Below are 19,779 nucleotides of genomic sequence, written 5' to 3'. Positions count from 1 at the left end.
TGCTAAACGCCCTCCAAACTATCCTCTCCATGAGAGGTACTGCTTACAATTCTGGGATTTCAAAAGGGCTATTAGCCTGGGCCCGGGATCATGATTTTATCCCCACAGCAACTGAAGCTTTCACTTCCGAAGCATGGGACAAAATTGCAGCCCAGCTGTGGGATGAGGTACTTAAATACTTAAAAAGAAGCTTTTCACTACTTTTCACGATAGCACCGTGTGGCACACCGTCACATACACTGCAATCTATACAAGCAGAGCAGCCTACTCTCGATTCAGCTGCTGCGGCATTTGTTTCTAACTGAGATGAAAAAGGGAGATTCGGAAGGCTCTGCACCCTCCGGCCCCCCTCCTCTCTCCCTGCACATCATCTGCTGCTCTGTCAGCATCCTCATCACAATTTCAATTGCCCGCTATCCCTCCTTCTACATGAATCATGGCTCTCTTATTACTGTTTTATTTGTACAAAAAAGTCTGCTGCTGCTACATCAGTAGCAACAGAAGCGAATCCTGATCAGACTGCAAAGACTAGATTAAAAATAAATTAAAATTAAAAATTGAAAAATTAATTAGAATAAAAAAATTAAAAAAAATAACAAAATAAAAAAGTTTTAAAAATTTGAATTGAAAAATTACAAAACACAAAATAAATAAATAATAATAATAATAAAATAAAAAATAAAATAAAACCCCCAAAAAATTGGTTAGAAAAAATATAAAAAATAGATTTAAATTAACAACAAAATATTAACAAAAAAAATTTAAAAGTATAGAATGAAAATTAAAAATTGAAAAATTAATTAGAATAAAATATTGAAATAAAAAATAAAATAACAAAATTAAAAAGTTTAAAAAATTGAATTGAAAAATGACAAAAAACTAAATAAATAATAATAATTTAAAAAAAAGTTAGAAAAATATAAAAATTAGATTTAAATTAACAACAAAGTATTAACCAAAAAATTAAAAAGCATAGATAAAAATATATATTAAAAAATTTAAATGCTATAAAAATAATTTTAAAAATTACTTAAAAATAAAACAAACTAAAATAAAAAATAGATTAAAAATAAAAATATTAAATATACATAACAAAAATTAATACATTCAAAATAAAATAAAAAATAGACCAACTCAAATTATAATTAAAAAAACATATATTAGAAAAAATCAAATAAAATATCAAAAAGAGAAAAAACAAATTAAAGAAATTAGGAAAAAAATAATTTAGAAAAAAATCAAAATAAAAACCAATTAAAATTAAAATAAAAAATAATTATAAAAAAGTAAAAAGAATGGAAAAAAATAAAATTAAACTTGCATAAAAAGAACAATAAAATCAAAACAAAATGAAACAAATTTATTACTAATAGATTTTTTATAAAATGGATAAAAAATGAAACAACAAAAAAATTAAGATTTTAAAATAGATTACATTAAAAACAAACAAAAAAATCAAAATTAATTAAAAAAATGTATGGAATCATAGTGTCAGTCAGGGTTGGAAGGGACCACAAGGATCATCTAGTTCCAACCCCACTGCCACGGGCAGGGACACCTCACACTAGATCAGGCTGGCCAGAGCCTCATCCAGCCTGGGCTTAAACACCTCCAGGCAGGGAGCCTCAACCACCTCTCTGGACAACCCATTCCAGGGCTTCACCACTCTCATGGTGAAGAACTTCCTCCTCACATCCAGCCTGAATCTCCTCAACCCCAGCTTCATTCCATTCTTCCTAGTCCTATCACTTCCTGACACCCTAGGAAGTCCCTCCCCAGCATTCTTGTAGGCTCTCTTCAGATACTGGATGGCCACAATAAAGTCACCTCGGAGCCTTATTTTCTGTCAAATGCAATCATTGCAATAAACAACGACAGAAGAATCAAGACTATGAGGAAACAGCATTTCCCATGCAGTCGAACATTGCTCACAGTAACTGTTATGATAATCTGGGATCGAAAGCATCAATCAGACATATGTACCACAGCACCGTGTGAATTAGGACTGAATATTATGGTTGCTTGATTGTTGTGTGATTAGAGAAAATGTTCATGTGAACTTATGTGTTATCTCACCAGGTGGCTATCATTTTACACACTTAGAGGGAAAATCAAAATTCATTGTAACACAACATACATCTTCATTTTAGGTTGAAAACAAAACCAAACAAATAAATACCTCCCCCCAAAAAAAGAAAAGGGGAAAAGAGAGAATACCCCATAGCAAAAAGTCTTTTAATGGTACCAACAAGAGATAGTTAGCTCATATCAGCACCTAGAAACATCAACTTTGCAAAGTGCTGCAACCCTCTCACCACAGGACAGCACGAATACAGCACAACTGTCATGAAAATGGCAGTCAGCAAACCTGCCTAGAACTGACCTCAATGACTGTCACGTTAATCCAAGATGTCAACAGACAGCATCTAACTTATAACTGAGTGTCGTGACTGCTTAACTGTTATGTGAACATTAAGAGATCAGTATCATTAGGAGGAGTGAAAAGGCCTCATTGTGTTGCATTCAGTTTTAGAATAATGAGTACTCAGAATGCCATCTTTAACACACCAGTGGAGCTTTTTCACTCTCACTGCTTGCCTGCAAGTAGTTTTCTTTATCTATGGAGAATGAGCCTGGCCAGCTTCATCTTCATGGATTAAGGAGAGTCTTGCTAAGCCTAAACAGTTTGTGACTCTCAACCATCTTGGAAAAATAAAGATGTATCATATCTTTAGAGCAGATTGCAGAGGATAGTGCTGAGGATTGGCTTGCTGTATTTGTGAACTTTTGTGCCTTGGTCTTTGTAGGCAATGTATTCAGACCTGACTACCTTGCTAATGTTTTTCTTGTTCTCATTATTTGCTCTTCGTCTGTACCGTTGTGCCTTACAGTTGATAATGCTGTTAAGGCTATTCCCTTTAATGCACGTGATGATCAACTTATGCTGTATGGGATGGGAACAACTCCCATGACCAGATTGCTCACAAAAACAAAAAAAGGGGGATTTTTGCCAATGGTAGCAATAAGCAGTGTGAGCAATCTGGCAGTATAAGCTTAGAGCCTGACATGGTGGTAGGCCGTGCTCAGCATAAGTGCAGAAGTAGCTAGCAGGTGAGCAAAACAGTGCTGTGCCTGCAGCATGTAACTAAAGCAGGGCACTGGTAGCTATAAACACAGAGAGTTATCTGGGAATAACAGGACACGCACCTGCATCAACAACCTCATGTGTTATTAGTAGTTTGACCAATAATCTATAACAGTATGATGTGTGGTCACTCGTGGGGAACCAATGAAGCTATGCCAACGATGCTCTCCGAGTCTATATAAGCTGTAGAGGTTCCCTTAATAAAAGAACAATACTGGATCATATTGGTCGTCTGTATTGATTCCCTTCTACATCGTTGACAATGCCCCACAGCAAAAGACTGTTCCTGTTTCCCTGCAACAATGGATTTCTCCTGATCTTTCATTTCCCTTTCCAAGACAGACTGTTTTCCTGGTTCCTGATTCTTCCCCACATGCCTGCCCAGCTCAAGCACCACTCACACTGACCAGCACCAGAGAGTGTGAGACTGCCCTGAGAGACAGAGAGTGCCAGGGTAGAGAGGGACTTCCACTGAGGATTTAAATACCACATGTCACAACTGGATGAAGGGGCTGTGACAGGAGAGTGGGAGTGGAAGTGGAGAGAAGAAGTGGAAGTCCAGTCTGTACTGGGAGAGCTCAGAGAGGTTCAGTTTGTAGCTAGAGGGGGACCCAGTCTGAATTGTGAGGGCATCAGGGGATCAGTTTGCAGGGATGGGTCCTGGTCTGTCCTAGAATGGAATTAGGGTTTCAGGAGATGCACTTTGTACTGCGATGAGACTGAGACTGTGCTGGGAGATGGCAATGGGATCCCATTAGTACCAGGATCAGGCCACAACTGCACTGGGATCAGGATATCCACTTTGTGCTGTGCTGGGTGCAGCTGGGGCTGGGAAGGGGTCCAAGGGATGCACCTAGTACTGGCACAAGAACCTGTATGGGAGATGGCAGAGTGGTGCAGTTTGTCCTGAGATAACAGCACATCTGACCTGGGAGGGGTTTAGGAGATGTAGTTTGTACTGAGATGTGAGCAGGCCTGTACTGGGAGGGGATAAATGGATCCCAAACTGTGATGAGCAGGGCCCAGAATATCCTAGAAGATGGTCAGGGAATGCAGCTTGTACTGGAAAGGAGTCCAGTCTGCACTGGGAGGGCATAGCAGGATCCATATTTTATTGAGACAAGGCCTAATGTGTACTTGGAGGAATGAAAGGGACTCTGTTTGGACTGGGAAAGGGCCCAAACTGTACTGGGAGGGCATGAGGGTGTGCAGTTTGCATTGGAATGGATGCATTCAGAGCTGGGAAGGGAGCCAGGGGATACATTCTGTGCTGGGATGGGACCCAAGCAGCAGTGCTAGATAACAGTAGGATCCAGTTTGGGCTGGGATGAGGCCACATCTGTACTGGGAGGGGTTAAAGGAACCATGTTTGGACTGAATCTACACTGGTAGGGGGTCAAGGTATCCATTTTGGACACAGAGAAGGTGCAGTCTGTAATAGGAGGGGGTTGGGGTATGAAGGCATGAGGAGACTTCCTGTTCTGATGGCAGTGCTGCTCTGGAGCACAGCTCTGTCACAGAATCAGCGCTGGCCTGTCCCTTCCTGCAGTCCCAGAACTGCCACACAGCAGCACAGTGCCCAAGCTGCCAGAGCACTCAGGCCTTGCCGCAGCACAGAGGCTCAGCAGGAGAGGGTGGAAGGGAAGAAAGAGCAGCTGAGGACAGCCCAAGCTCTGGGGCTCGCTGGCACAGCTACTGTGCTGGGACTCTGCCCCTCCACCTCTGCACATAGGCACTGCCCTGCAGCTCCAAAGAAGCCTTGGAGCAAGGAACTCTGACAAGCAACTCAGGATGAAGGAACTCAGAGAAGCAGGGTACTTTATTGTTGAACACCCAGGGAGCACAGCTCCTCATGTCTGCAGCTTCTGGGTCACAGCAGACAGGACAACACAGAACCAGAAATGGTCCTAAGAAAGACTTCTGTGAGGGAACAACATTCTCACAAGGGCAGCAGCAGCAGCAGCAGCCAGAACTCAAGCAGCCAGGCTGGGCCTGCACTGAGTGACAGCAGAACTGCTCTACAGGAGAGGACAAAGGGTTGATTGCTTCTGAAAGCATCCAGGTATCAGTTGGCTGAGGGCAGCCTTGAGCTCCTGGTTCCTCAGGCTGTAGATGAGAGGGTTCACTGCTGGAGGCAACACTGAGTACAGAACTGACACCACCAAGTCCAGGGATGGGGAGGAGATGGAGGAAGGCTTCAGGTGGGCAAAGAAGGCAGTGCTGAGAAAGAGGGAGACCACAGCCAGGTGAGGGAGGCAGGTGGCAAAGGCTTTGTGGCGTCCCTGCTGAGAGGGGATCCTCAGCACTGCCCTGAAGATCCGAACATAGGACAGCACAATGAACACAAAACAGACACAGTACAAACAGATACTGGCCACAAGAAGCCAATGTTCCCTGAGGTAGGATGTAGAGCAGGAGAGCTTGAGGATCTGGGGGATTTCACAGAAGAACTGCTCCAGAGCATTGTCCTGGCAGAGGGGCAATAAAAATGTATTGGCTGTGTGCAGCAGAGCATTGAAAGCCCCACAACCCCAGGAAGCTGCTGCCAGGTAGAGACAAACTCTGCTGCCCAGGAGAGTCTCATAGTGCAGGGGTCTGCAGATGGCAACGTAGCGATCATAGGACATGGTGGTGAGGAGAAAAACCTCTGCTGAAAGCAAAAACACGATAAAAAAGATTTGTGCAGCACATCCTGCATAGGAGATGTCCCTGGTGTCCCTCAGGGAATTGGACATGGATTTGGGGACAGTGGTGGAGATGGCACCCAGGTCAAGGAGGGCGAGGTTGAGGAGGAAGAAGTACATGGGGGTGTGGAGGTGGTGGTCCCAGGCTATGGTGGTGATGATGAGGCCATTGCCCAGCAGGGCAGCCAGGTAGATGGCCAGGAAGAGGCAGAAGTGCAGGAGCTGCAGCTGCCTTGTGCCTGGGAATGGCAGGAGGAGGAAGTGGGTGATGGAGCTGCTGTTGGCCATCTGCTGCCTTTGGCCATGGAGACCTGTCTGAGGAGGGAAAAGCAGTGACAAGTTAGGGCACAATTCTCTCAGCCTCACTGTAACCCCTGTCCCGGAGCTGCATGAGGAATGGATCAGCTCGGTCCCTATCACTGCCAACCCATGGCAGATTTCATCACAGCTTCAGATGCAGCAGGAACCCAGAATTGCCAATAAGATTCCTCTGGTGTCAGAACAGAAAGTGACCAACAGCCCAATCCCAGAGAACAAGAGTCCTATTGTAGTGGGTTGAAATTTCTCCCAGCATTAGCTTTGCCAGAGCAGCTCAGTTAGAAGCAAATGAAGCTGTATTGACAAGCAAGAGCTACACTCTACAATGGAATGCAATGCCCAGGTACAAAACATACAGGAGTGACAACATTAGACAGGTACATACAATTAGTAAATGACACAAATCCCCCTGGTCAGAGACCAGGGAAGCTGTTCCACTGTCCCTATCCCTTATCCCCCCTGTTTCAAGAGAGAAAGGACGAGTGGAGAGAGAAAAAAGCAGTGGGTTAGACTTAGCCAAGGCCAGCCAAAGCAGGTGATCTCTCCTGAGCAAAGCAAAACAGCTGAGATCAGAAGAGAAGAGAGAGAATTGTTATGGTACAGCTCCTCTGATTCCAGATATTTATCCAGTCAATTTGTTTAGAATAATCTTTTCTTTTCCTTTTCACACCCAAGAGTGATCTATTTATTTTGTTTCTACTTTTCTGCTCAAAATCTGTAACTAAATTTTAAAGGCATTGCCTAAAACCACCACACCCATGGAGAGGTGGAGAAACAGGGAGCAGGCCTGCAGTGCTGCAGAGACAGTGAAGGGAAGAAAGAAAGGCAGAAAGGCTGGGGGTATAGCCTTCTTACCCACTCTGCTCACTGCTGCTGACATGATGGAACTGAAGATCTTTGGTCCTCCTTCTGTGTGCACTCTCCAGGAGTCTTCAGCTGAGTGTCCACTGCTGAGATGGAGATGCCTCCAGGAGCTACAGCTGCAGTGTCCTGCACCCACTGATTCACCATGTCTGCGACTGCAGTGACTTCTCCTCCAGTGAGCTCTCAGCATCCTCCCAGTCCTGGCCACCTCGAAGCTGTTTCTGCCTTCTTCATCTCCCTGAAACCCTCTGGCAGTGTCCTCAGCCCTGCTGTGCTGTGCAGAGGAGCTGCTCCTGGCCAGAGCTGTCTCCTGCAGCGCTGCCTGCTTGCCAGCAGCAACCTCCAACCCAGGAGCCTGGCATGGCTCAGCAGCTCAGGACCAGCCCAAGGCATTTATAGGAGCCCTCTGGTGGCTTTGGTGCTGAGTCCATGAACCTCAGAGACTGAGAAGCTGATGAAACCTCTCCAGAAGTCAAAGTCAGATACAAACTCTGAAGTTTCTTCTACTCTTAATGGGTCCCAGTGAAGCATACTGGGAAAGGGTCCCCAGGGTCTGGTCAGAGCAGAAGGAGACAGAGGATGCAAGGGAAGCATCACTGGAGGCACCGAAGCATCTCCAGGCTGTGGTGAGAGCAGAGAACTGAGGCAGTGCTGACAGGTCAGGACAAGCAGCTGAAGGTGGCTCTGCTGCTGAGGAAACCTGGAGGGGTTTCATTGATCCAAAGGGCCAAGCCCTGACTCCCAGCCCCTGGCAAGGCAGATCCTGTCCCTCACCTGTGGCTCAGGGCTCTGCTGGGGGCAGTGGGGAGTGAGGATGAGCAGTGACCAGGGTAGGACTTTGTCAGGTTTTGCTGTGGTTTGCTGCTGAAAAGTGATGAAATGTACCTTTAAAAGTACTTTTTATCAGATGCTTTGTGCAATAATAACCTCTCCAATTAGCTGCAGAAACCTTGGCAATAATTAGTGGTTCAGCAGTATTTAATGAGCCCCATGGAGTATTTGGGACTGATTACATCATCCTGAGGCACTGCCAGGAGACTCTGCCAAGGTACTGCCAAGAAGCCTCTCAAGAAGTCCAAGTCAGAAGCAAACTCCAAAGTACCTTGAAGCACTGATTGGCCTCACTGAGGCTTGTTACTGGCAAAGGCTCCCCAGGGACTCGTTAGAGCAGCTTGTTAGAGGCCAGGATTGCAGGGAGACAAAAGCAAAGTACAGGGGAGAAAAACTTGCCTTTGGTCTGGGAAGCAGAAAGGCTGAGCCCTGACCACTGCCCTTGGACTAGAAGAACCTCAAAGCTTCAACTCAAAGTTTTCCCCCACAGGCCTTGATGGCAGAGGCAACTGCCAGAGCCAAGGGCACAAAGGCCTTGGTCCTTTTGGGCCTCTCAGCCTTGCCAGAGCCCTTGGCCATCCCTACTGCAGCCTCTCCTACACTATCCCATGCCTGCTCCTCTTTCCCTTCAGGCTGCTGACACCAATCTTGCTTCCCCAGCCAGCTCTCCCCCTGACATTTCCATCCCTTCCCTGAGCTGTCTCAGCTCTCCCTGCCATTTCCTGACACCTCTGGATGGCCTCATGCATAGCAGCTCTGCCCTTTGAGGGACATTTCTGTGGCCTCATCTCCAACCTGAACCTTCCAAGCTGCACTTTGTGAAGGCTTTGGTCTCTTGCCTCTACCATGGTGAGGATGTGGCACTTGCCCTGGCATGTTCATGGCACTGGTGCAATAAAGTCAATCTGCCAGACCTCACCATAGTCATGTGTGACCTGTGATGCCTTCCATGGTCAGCTCCACCCCTTGCTCATGAGCCCACCTATGCACAGCATCTCTGCCTACATGTCCTGATGTTTCATGTGCCCATTGAGCTACAAACAGTTCACCTTTACAACTCCTAGTCCAGGTCCACTTGGACTACATGAATTCTGGCAGCCTTCTCTACCTGCTCATTGCTTTGGTGTTCTTCAAGAGCACAGCTCCCAGGCACGAGGGCCTCCCCATGGCTTATCTTCAGAGCCATGTTTCCTACCCGAGCAGCAAGGTCCTACCACAATGAAGCAGCCCAGATGGACTTCTCCCTGCCTTGCCAATTGATCTTCTCCCACTGCCACCATCCAAGGATCTGTGTAAAGATGAAGTCCCAGACGGTTTTCTCTCTCTCAGCAATCTCTAGAGCCAGTTGGATGCTTTCACTGCTGCATATTGACTCAATTCACCTTCTCCTTCAGTGGCCTCAACAACTTCATGTGTAGAACTCCATTCAGCAGCTCCCACTCCCAATGGTTTCCTACCAACAACAGGATCCAGCAGTAACCAGAACATGAGGCCTTTCATCCTCAGATAACTCCTTGTATGGTGCTGCCTCTTAGGCACCAACCACTTCCTCAGGCCACGCTCTGAAACCTGCCCTCTGGCCAGTGCAGAATCTCTCCCAGAATCCCTGGGTGCTTTGGTTTCCCCAGTCCAGCTCACTGCCTAATCAGTGCTGCTCACTCACTGCCTGTAGTGCTGGGCTCATGATGTGGAGAGGGAAAGTTCCCTCTGAGCATCCAGTGCAGCACAGGCAAGCTGGGTGCTGAGAGGAGAGCTGCTTCTGTCCCCATTACTTCTGAAGCAGCTCCAGCTCCTTCCTAGGCTGCTGTCTTGGGTTTAAGGAATGAGGCAGCTGCTCTGTGACCCTTCTCTGAAGTAGTTCAAGAAAGCCTTCCACACAGGATTGGAGAGAATGGAAAGTACTCTTCATAACTCCATCCTACAGTACAGAGCATAGAAAAGCCACAAAATCCATAGTCTACCTCAGCAGAAGTTCTCCAAAGGCTTCCTCAGGCCAAAGCTTCCCACAGCCTTCCTCCAAACAGAGCCAAACACCCAGGCTGCAAATGCCCCCTCCTGCACCATGCCTCTTTGGCCCTGCCCCATACCTGAGTGATGCAGCTCCAAATTCTGCTTGCCAGCTCCAGGCTGAGCCAGACCAGGCCACTCCAGGCTCCAATTGGCAGCATTGCCATGGCCAAACCTGGCCTCACTCCCCTGCACCAAACCTCATTAAAGCTCTGTTACCATTCCAGGGCATCCCAGGAGCAGAGAGGGAGGAAAAGAGACAACCAAACAGAAATGTCCATTTGTATAGAGATGCAGGGCTTATGGGAATGAAACAACAAAAGATTGCACTTTCCTGTCCACCTCCTGGACCTATCCAGCCTCTGGAGGTCTCTACTCCATGGTTTAAGACATTACAGTGCCTTAAACACACAAAAGCTGCTAAGATCTCCTTCTCAGGTGGTGTGTAGTGGGCTTCTGATCCTCCATATCCTCTGCTCCAAAATCCCAATGGCTAATCTTTAGTGATTGTGTTAAGCTATGTTCCCTAAGGAATAAGCACAATTCCATGTCACTACTACTGGGTGAAGGTCAAAATGGATCATAGCACAAATGACATTTTCATTTTAGGTTATAAAAAAACAGAAAAGGGGCAGCTCAGGCATTATGTCACAAGAAAGGAAAGTTAAAGCATGTGATGTTCTCAAATTTTCACTTTATATGTGGTTTTAAGGGTGGTTTAATAAAATTTATTGAGGATATAAAGATGTTGGAGGCTTTACTTGGGAGAAATTTGAAAGGAAAGGAAAAAAACCCAGGACTAGGAACAATAGGACTCAATACCTTTCCTTAGCAAAACAGAGCATCAGTGTGGTAGGCAGAGTGAAAATGGATTATTGTGTTGTGTTTAATTTTACACTGAGCAGAACTATGAATATCCAGGATGTCCTCTCCCACCCAGCGAAGAGGCCTTCTCACTCTTGCTGTCTGCCCACAGGTATTTTCCTTATCTGTGGAGATAGAGCCTGGCCAGCCCTACCCTCTTGGGTCAAGGGAGGACCTTGCTGACACTAAACACTTCTATGATGTTTGGCCATCTTAGGAAAAGACAAAGGTGTGACATTCATGCCCTTGAAGCAGGTTGTAAAAGACAATGCTGAAGATTGGGTTTGCTGTGTTTGTAGGTCTGTATCTAAATCCCTGTGCACAGTGTGTTCAGGGCAGAACTGGTATGGTTAATCTTCTTTATTAATAAGAAAAGGGAAATGTAAGAATTGAAACTGGCAAAATCTAGGTTCTCCTTTGAGAGATCAGGCAGGAAACAAAGAACAAAATAGAATAGAATAGAATAGAATAGAATAGAATAGAATAGAATAGAATAGAATAGAATAGAATAGAATAGAATAGAATAGACCAGGTTAGAAGAGAGCTTGAAGATCATCGCGTCCAACCTATCATCCAACACCACCCAACCAACTAAACCATGGCACCAAGCACTCTGTCAAGTCTCCTGAACACCTCCAGTGATGGTGACTCCACCACCTCCTTGGCAGCCCATTCCAATGGGCAATCACTCTCTCTGTGTAAAACTTCTTCCTAACCTCCAGCCTAAACCTCCCCTGGCACAGCCTGAGACTGTGTCCTCCTGTTCTGGTACTGGTTGCCTGGGAGAAGAGACCAACCCCCACCTGGCTACAACCTGCCTTAAGGTAGTTGTAGACAGCAAGAAGGTCTCCCCTGGGCCTCCCCTTCTTCAGGCTAAGCAATCCCAGCTCCCTCAGCCTCTCCTCATAGGGCTTGTGTTCCAAGCCCCTCACCAACTTTGTTGCCCTTCTCTGGACACACTCCAGCAAGTCAACATTCTTCCTAAACTGAAACAGTTGTGCTTGTAAGTTCAAAACTGTGGGATGAAACCTTTCTGGTGACTGTCTGAAAGAGGCAACTGTCCTGTTTGTGCCCTGACCTGGTAAGATAAGTGGGAAGCAATGCATGCTTGTTATTGTAGTGTAGCTGCAAGGCTTGTTCTCTTTACCCATATTTTATGGCAGTTGTGTTAGAATGAGCTAATTGGTGCAGCTCTGGGCTTTGTATCTTTGATGTGTTACATCACCCATTTTTGTGCAGGTATAAAAGGACCCTCAGATGCTATCATAAATGTCTTCAATTATCATATTGTAGTCCAACCAAGTGAGTTGCTGGTTGGCAAAACAAAGCAATCTCATGCTGGCAGCATTCAGTGATTTAGCTACTGACCATCAGTCTGTCAGATGCTGTGGGACAGAAGAGGGAAGCTATAAATTCCTTGATCCTTGTCCATGGACATGGGTGTGAAGACTTTGATGGGATGTGTTGTTACCAGGGTAGACACAATCTCTTATCAGAATTGGATTGTTGATTTCATTGATTGCTTTTGCTATATAGTTAATTTTAACTTGCTTGCTTCTATGGATGCAAAGAATGTGAGAAAGGTCAACCAACAGTGTGGTTTTATTAGAATGTTCCTTCAAGGATCCCCCCAAATAAAACCAAGATGGAACCAAGGAGCCGTTGTCAAACACACTTTACACTTATCTTTGTTTCTGAGTACCAAGGGAAAAGTGAGAAGAAGCAGGGAATTCTAAAGCAAGGGATTCATAGCACCAATAGAACCCAGCCCTGTGTACAAACTAAAGCATGCTCCAATCAAAGGTGCCAGCACCTCTGGCTCATGCAGGATGTTGTTCTTGGCTCACACAGGAAAACAACTTTGCACCTTGGAGTTGGTCAGCAAAGAATCAGAGGCTCTACATAAGGCCCAGAAGTTGCCCTGGTTTGCAGAACAGCAGCTGCAGGATAGGAAAGGAGGAGAAGCAGGGAATTCTAAAGCAAGGGATCAGCACCACCTGGCATCCAGCGCTGGCTCACCAGCCCTAAAGGCTTCCCGCAGTGGGGCAGCTCCACACCCCCAAGTTGCTCTCACAGTCTGAGAGTTTCCCAGGCCCACCTGCAGTTGCACTTCCTTAGCTGCTTCCCAGTTCCCTGTCCAAGTGCCCTTCTGGGGTTCTCTGCATGTTGGATAGCTCCAGACGGTGCCTGTGGCAGTTATTTGTGGGGAGAGGTCTCTCCAGCTGAAGACCATGACATTTGCACAGGCACTTTCAGCTCCCAAGGCAGCATCTTGAGCACAGGACTTGTGGATTTGTGCAGCAGCTCAGCCAGCTCCAGCTTGCGTAGCAACAGCTCACGGTTCTGCCAGGCACACTGCTTAGAGCTGCAGAGCTAAGCTCAGATCCAAGTGTAAGACAAACATCATGGGGGAGCATTTCTGGGCACTGTGCTGAGGCACAGCATCCTTTCTTGCAGTGATTTCACTCTTTACACTCTTAAATATCCTGAAAACTCAACACTCAGAGAAATCTCTTCCCACTTCTGTGTGGATGGAAAGGCTGAGGGAAGCCCCAGGTCAGCAGGAATCCATCAGGAACAGTGCTGAGCTAGGGAGAAGACTTTTGGAAGCCCTAGGCCTGCTGGAAAGCAGCAGAGTTCTGTAGTGGAAAGCTGGCAGAAGCTCTCCAAGAGCTTCCAAACACCTCCCTGAGATCCCCTCTGCACCCTCCAAAGATTCTGAAAATCAATCCTAGAACCCTCCAGGCCCCCCAAAACACCTAACATCCCTTGACACAATGAAAAAAACACTGAGATGTCCCTGAGAACACTCCCAGCAAGACACTCTCCAGACTCTTCTGAGAATCTCACTTTGACCTCCGTGAACTGGGCACACAGCTCCAGCCCCATTCCTAGGGAGCGAATGCCCTCAGCATTTGGGCATTGTGGGCAGGAATGTCTGAAATAAAAGCAAACAGAGAGGATTTGGGTAACTTTGGCCTTGTGGCGATACAACTGGGCAATGGGCAGAGGGATTTTTACCCTTGGGCATGAACCAGAAAAAACCTTGTGACGCTCAGCCCAGCTCCAATGGCAGCTCTGGCTATGCCGACTCAGCACTGTAATTGTTCCCATCAGCACTAATTGGTGCTCAGAAGGGCAGGAGGTGTTTGTTCCTGCTGGACCCCCAGCCTCTGAGAATTGCAGAGGAAAAAAGAGGTGATTTTGGTGGTGGAAAGGCCCCCTCAGAAGGACCATGATTATCCCAACAGACCCTAGGTGCATCTATTTATGCCTCCCCTTCCTTGCGGGCTGATCTCCCGTGTGTGTGCGGCGGTGCTTGCTGAGATTTCCTTTCTGGGTGAAGCTCTTGCCACACTCAGCACAGGTGAAAGGTTTCTCACCAGTGTGCACAAGACGGTGTTTGTTGAGGGTGCCGCTATTAGTGAAGCTCTTGCCGCAGGTGACACAATTGTATGGTTTCTCACTGCTGTGGGTGCGTTGGTGCTGGATGAGTATAGAGCCGGCGGTGAAGCTCTTGCCGCACTCAGCACAGGTGAAAAGCCTCTCCCCGCTGTGGATACGGCAGTGGATGGTGAGACTGTCACTGCGTTTGAAGCTCTTGCCACAGTCCCTGCAGGTGAAGGCCTTCTCAGTGCTGTGCACAGTGCGGTGCTTGTGGAGGAGAGAGATATGTCTGAAGCTCTTGCTGCAGTCCCTGCAGGTGAAGGGCTTCTCAGTGCTGTGCACACTGCGGTGCTTGGTTAGGTTTGCACGCTGAGTGAAGCTCTTGCCGCAGTGGGCACAGCTGTAAGGTTTCTCACCACTGTGGATGAGTTGATGCTGGATGAATTCAGTACTCGTGGTAAAGCTCTTGCCGCACTCAGCACAGGGAAAAAGATGCTCTCCGGTGTGGATGCGGCGATGGATGGTGAGAGTGGAGCTCTGTTTGAAACTCTTGCCGCAGTCGCTGCAGCTGAAGGCCTTCTCACTGCTGTGGGTGAGGTGGTGTCGCCTAAGGTGAGAGATCCGCCTGAAGCGCTTACCACAGCTGTCACAAGAGAAGGGCTTCTCTCCAGTGTGGGTGAGGCAGTGCCGGGTGAGATTGCTGCGCTGGGTGAACCTCTGGCCGCAGTCAGCACAGGTGAAAGGTTTCTCACCAGTGTGGGTGCGGCGGTGCTGGGTGAGCTCAGAGTTGCAGCGGAACCTCTTGCCACAGTCACCACAAACGAAGGGCCGGGAGCCAGGCTGCGGGCAGTGGTGCTTCACTAGCTCTGAGCTATCTGGGAAGCTCTGCCCACACTCAGGGCACTCATTCAGCTCTTTGGGTGACACTGAGGGACCTGCTCTGGCTTCATCCTCCTCCATACATTCCTCCCCCTCATCCTGGTCGCCTTCATCATCATCATCATCATCCTCTTCACAGTTGTCATTCTCAGCATCATCCTCCATCTTGTCCTCTTTTTCCTCCTCATCCTCCTCTCCCTTGGGACTGCACATTGGCTTCTCCAACTTGATCTCTGGGTGCTGCTTCTCCTCCCAGCTCTTGTCTGGGTCCTTCTGTGAGGCCATACTGTGGCAGGAAGGGGTCACAGCTCCGCAATAGGGAAGATGGAAGCACCTGAGCCCAGGATCTCAAACCCTCAGATCCTGCCTAGGTCATGACAGTCCCTGACTCCCAACACCCAGCTGGAGGAGAGAGTATAGAGGGGACCTCAAACCTTCAGTTTCTGCCACAGTGTGGGCACAGACCTCTAATACCTGTGCTGAGACCCCAGGTTCCTGTGATCAGTGCCCTGAGGTACCCTGGGATTTACAAGTGGTCTTGTCCCACTCTCCTCGAGCCTGGTGGCATTGGCAGGGTGGTTCCTGGTCCAGGCCCTGTCCTTTGATCTCCACTGGTTCAGACAATGGAGGCAGCAGCACTGAACAAGGAAGACCAAACCACCTCTTCACATTTTCATTGATGATCTGGATGAGGGGTTCGAGTCAGTCATGAGCAAGTTTGCAGATGACACCAAGTTAGGAGCAGATGTTGGTCAGTTAGAGGATAGAAAGGCTCTGCAGAGGGACTGAACAATGAAAGACCAAACCACCATCAACCTTCTCCCACCACCCTCCATGTCCCAACCCCAAACATCACCTCCTGCCATACAAATGATCCCCAACAAGCCTGGGGAGTTCCCAAACACCAACACCTGATGAGTCTCAGAGCCCCTGGAGGGATGTAATGTGGTGGGCAAGAGGAGGTGGAAGAGGCAGGAAGGTGCCCTGGGACTCTGGGGGCTGGGGTCCTGCTGTTGCCCCACTCTGGATTTCTTACCTGCTGGGCTGCTCCAAGGGGCAGTTCTGCAAACTCTGCTCTTCCCCAGCACACAGGGGCAGGGATGATGGAGAGAGAGGGACACAACTCCTGCCACAGAGAAGCAAAGGGCTCAGAAAGGACTGACTTGCAAGGGATGGCTCAGCACTGCCCAGCACCAGGCAGCACAGCTCAGCCTTGCTGGGGGCAGCTCCCAAGCCCAGCAGCACAGCCACAGCACACAGCCAGGGCTGATCAAGATGGGAGACCTCAACAAGTGCAGACTCAGCTCCTTGCCCAGCACACAGTCCCCAGCACACAGCTGCAGGCCAGCAGCACAACACAGCTGCCTCTACACAGCCTCTTCCAGGCCTTGCCTAAAGCTTCTTCACACTGCCTGCCAAGGGCTCTGATGTCTGCAGCTGAATTTGACAGTACATCTAGCTCAGGACCCAGTTCTCCTGCCTGGCCTTGTCCCCACCACACCCACTCTGTGCTACCCTCTGCCCTGCACACATCTCTGCTGCCCACTCCCCAACAGAAGATCACAGCAGCTCTCAGGACACACACAAAGAGAGCTTCATGATCTCTGCAGATGCAGCAAAGGGGGAAGGGACTTGGGCAGCTTCTTGCTAAACCTCTTCAGCCCTCACTGGGATGCTGGAGGAGTCTCTGGCTCCTGCCCAAACCTCACACCTCCAGCACCCTTCACACACCTGCAGCCTGAAGAGACTCACTGGAAAGGGTTTGGCTTCCTTCTCTCCCTGACCATTTCTCTCAGCTGTCTCTTTGCACTTCCCTGGAGCTGCCACTCCACATCCCCAAGAGAAAAATGAGGTTGGATGGGAGGGCACAGTGCCCATGGGCTGCTGTTCATCTCCCAGCTGACACATGCAGAGCTGCAGCACAATTCACTCCTTTCACCTCCTCAAATGCTGCCAGATTCTGCCATTTCCTGCACACACATTTGCCACCTGGGCCCTGCATCCTCTCCCCTTTTTGGGGGGACAAGGCCTAATTCCTGCCTGACCATTCTCAGGCCTTTCCCTCATTCCCAGCTCATCCATGTCCCTGCTGCCTTGGCTCTCCCATGGCCCTGTGTCCCCCACCTCCACTGCCACTGCAGCTAGAAGGGTAGAGTGGGAAATGCTGTGGCTGAGGAAGCATCTAAGGAACTGGGCTGGAAGCAGCAGCACAAGAATGGAAGGGGCCTGAGACTAAAGGCTGGGATCAGCTGGAGGGCTGAAAGAACAGCACCAAGCCAAGGGGGGGTTACAGATGAGGGCTGGGGAGGGACCCTGCAGCCACCTCAGGCAGCTACTGATGAGAGCAAGGGGGACAGAGAGGGAGTGAGACCTCAGGTGACTCCTGCCATGGGGGATGGCTGGGCTGTGTGGCTAGGAGCCCTGAGTGCCTGCTTGGGCTGTGCTGGATGTCAGGAGGGGTCAGGGGACTGTCCTGAGCCAGGCAGGATTTGGGGCTTGGAGCTTCTGGGGTCAGCTGTTGCCAGCACCATTGTAGGCCAGAGCCAGGCAGAGCCACATAGCTGCTGAACTAAGCCCTCCCACCCCCTGCAGCCTTCACCCTCCATCCCTCCATCCATTGCTCCAGCTCCACTCACTTGCTGCCCTCTCAGAGTCACCAGGGTCCTACAACGTCACCAGGGCTGATCTACACATCCATCCGGGCCCAACAGAAGCCCCTGGATGAGAGCATGGAGGAGAATCCCTGTGGTGGGTGGAAGGCACTGGGATGTCTTACACCAGAGAGTAGAGACCTCCAGAAGGGACAGCAGAGTCCAGAGGGACACCACAAAGTGTCATCTAGCTTAGTTCATTCCCACAAGGCCTGCACTCAATCTCTACAAAGGAACAGCACAGGATCTCCAACCTCCTTTGCCCTTCCTCTCTGCTCCCAGCAACATCTTCTGGGATCTCTCTCTGCAGAGGAGCTTTGAGGCCTTGGCAATGCTGCCAACTGCAGCCTGCAGCGGCCTGGCTCACCTGGGAGCTGCCTACCAGAATCTGTAACTGCAGCTCTTGGGGATGGGGGGAGGAGGGGCAGAGAGGCATGGGGGAGGGGGAAGGCATTTGGGGCCAGGGGTTCTGGCCTGCTTTGGTGCAGCTCTGGAGGAAGCTTTGGCCTAGGGAGGTTGCTTGGCTCCCGTGGCCCAGGCACACTATGGATTGTTGTGGATTGGATGCTTTGCACTGTAGGATGCAGCTCTGAACAGCACAGCCATGGAAACTGCCCAATTCCATCCAACCCTCTGGCCACAGCTTGGCATCAACTCCTTTCACCAGGCTCAAAGAGAGCCTCTCTGCATCCTGAAACCTAAGATAATACCCTGCAGAACAAGGTGGAGGAGCTCAAGGGGACAAGCTGCAGAGGGGGCCCAGGGCAACCTCCTGAGCTTCAACAAGAGCAAGGGCAGGGTCCTGCCCCTGGCCTGGCACAATCCTCACAATCAGGACAGGCTGGGGGAGGAGGGGATAGGAAGCAGCCCTGCAGAAAAGCACTGGGGGGTGCTGCTGGACAAGAAGCTGGACAGGAACAGACAGGGGGAGCCTGCAGCCCACAAGGCCAAGGGCAGCCTGGGCTGCACCAAAAGCAGCAGGGCCAGAGATGGACAGAGGCCATCCTGGCACTTGGCTCTGCTGAGATTTCACCTGCAGCACTGCAGCCAGCTCTGGAGCCCTCAACACAGGAAGGACATGGACCTGATGGAGAGGGCCCAGAGGAGGGACACAAAAATGATCAGGGGCCTGAAGCAGCTCTGCTACCAGGACAGGCTGAGGGAGCTGGGGGTGTTCAGCCTGGAGATGAGAAGACTCTGGGGAGACCTAAGAGTGACCTTCTGGTACCTCAAGGGAACTACAAGAAGGCTGCAGAGGGACTCTTTGAAGCCATTGCCTCTGGTCCTGTCCCTGCACACTTACGCAAACTAGAGCAGAGCAGATTGAGATTGGAGGTGAGGAACAAGTTCTGCACCAGGAGGCTGCTGGAACACTGCAACAGGTTGCCCAGGGAGGGGCTTGAGGTCCCAGCCCTGCAGATGTTCAAGGTGAGGCTGGACAGGGCTCTGGGCAATCTGAGCTAGTGCAGGATGTCCCTGCTGACTGCAGAGGGGCTTGGACTGCAGCACCTTTGCAGCTCCCTGACAACCCAAACCACTCCAGGATTCTAGGAGTCTAAGGGCAGCCTCCAGGGAGAGCAGGAAAAAGATGAGGCAAAGGAGGACAAGGAAGAGGACAAGGAAGAGGACAAGGAAGAGGAGAACCAAACTCCCTTCCTAACTCCTCCAAACCTCTGCCAAATTCCTGGAAAGCTCTTCCAGCTCTGCAGAGTTCATTCTGAAGAGAGCTGAGGGAGTTGCTCGGCTCAGAGATGTCTTGCACACTCTGCACAAATGCTCCAGAAGCTTTCCAAGTGCCCTCAAAACCAGCAGCACAGCTCTGCTGCCACACAATGCCAGGCTGCAAGGGACCCCAAGGCTCAGCTGCTCCAACCTTGCCAGCTGACACTGGCCTGGAAAGGAGCTGGCCCAGCCCCCTGCCAAGCTGAGCCTTCCAACTCTGCCCTGCAGGGCAATCCACCACTGCCCTGGGGAGAGGATTCCAATGGCTGACTGGCAGGGAAAAGCTTTTGCCTCTGCAGGGCACTGTGCCACTTCAGCTCAACTCTTGCAGCAGCTCTTTGAGATCTGCCTTTGGAGCACCACAAACTCTGCAGCACTGCAGTGCAAAGCAGCTCAGCTTCAACTTCCAACTGCCTGAACTCTCTCA

At 49.4% G+C, this 19,779-nt stretch overlaps 3 protein-coding genes across 3 annotated transcripts in view; 1 reads left to right on the top strand and 2 right to left on the bottom strand.

Annotated features, from left to right (window-relative positions):
* Nucleotides 1–19,779, top strand: part of LOC137457128 (zinc finger protein 850-like) — a 386,697-nt gene that overhangs the window by 122,259 nt on the left and 244,659 nt on the right.
* Nucleotides 5,079–5,949, bottom strand: LOC137457147 (olfactory receptor 14A16-like; the record flags this gene model as incomplete). Its single annotated transcript, XM_068168946.1, has 1 exon — nt 5,079–5,949. A coding segment is annotated over one exon (786 nt), but the record flags the coding sequence as incomplete, so codon positions are not given.
* LOC137457132 (zinc finger protein 135-like) lies at nt 13,361–15,193 on the bottom strand. Its single transcript, XM_068168931.1, has one exon. The coding sequence runs from the start codon at nt 15,190–15,192 to the stop codon at nt 13,978–13,980; it is 1,215 nt and encodes a 404-aa protein (XP_068025032.1). The 5' UTR covers nt 15,193; the 3' UTR covers nt 13,361–13,977.

Source organism: Melanerpes formicivorus, unplaced genomic scaffold (genome assembly GCF_026170545.1).
Source record: "Melanerpes formicivorus ecotype bairdi unplaced genomic scaffold, bMelFor1.0.p_v2 SCAF_160, whole genome shotgun sequence".
Classification (NCBI taxonomy): domain Eukaryota; kingdom Metazoa; phylum Chordata; class Aves; order Piciformes; family Picidae; genus Melanerpes; species Melanerpes formicivorus.
This window is presented reverse-complemented; position numbering and strand designations above follow the sequence as displayed.

What these genes read in the sequence shown, in the direction of transcription:
- LOC137457132 (XM_068168931.1), bottom strand. Translation starts at nt 15,192, where the DNA reads ATGTGCAGTCCCAAGGGAGAGGAGGATGAGGAGGAAAAAGAGGACAAG.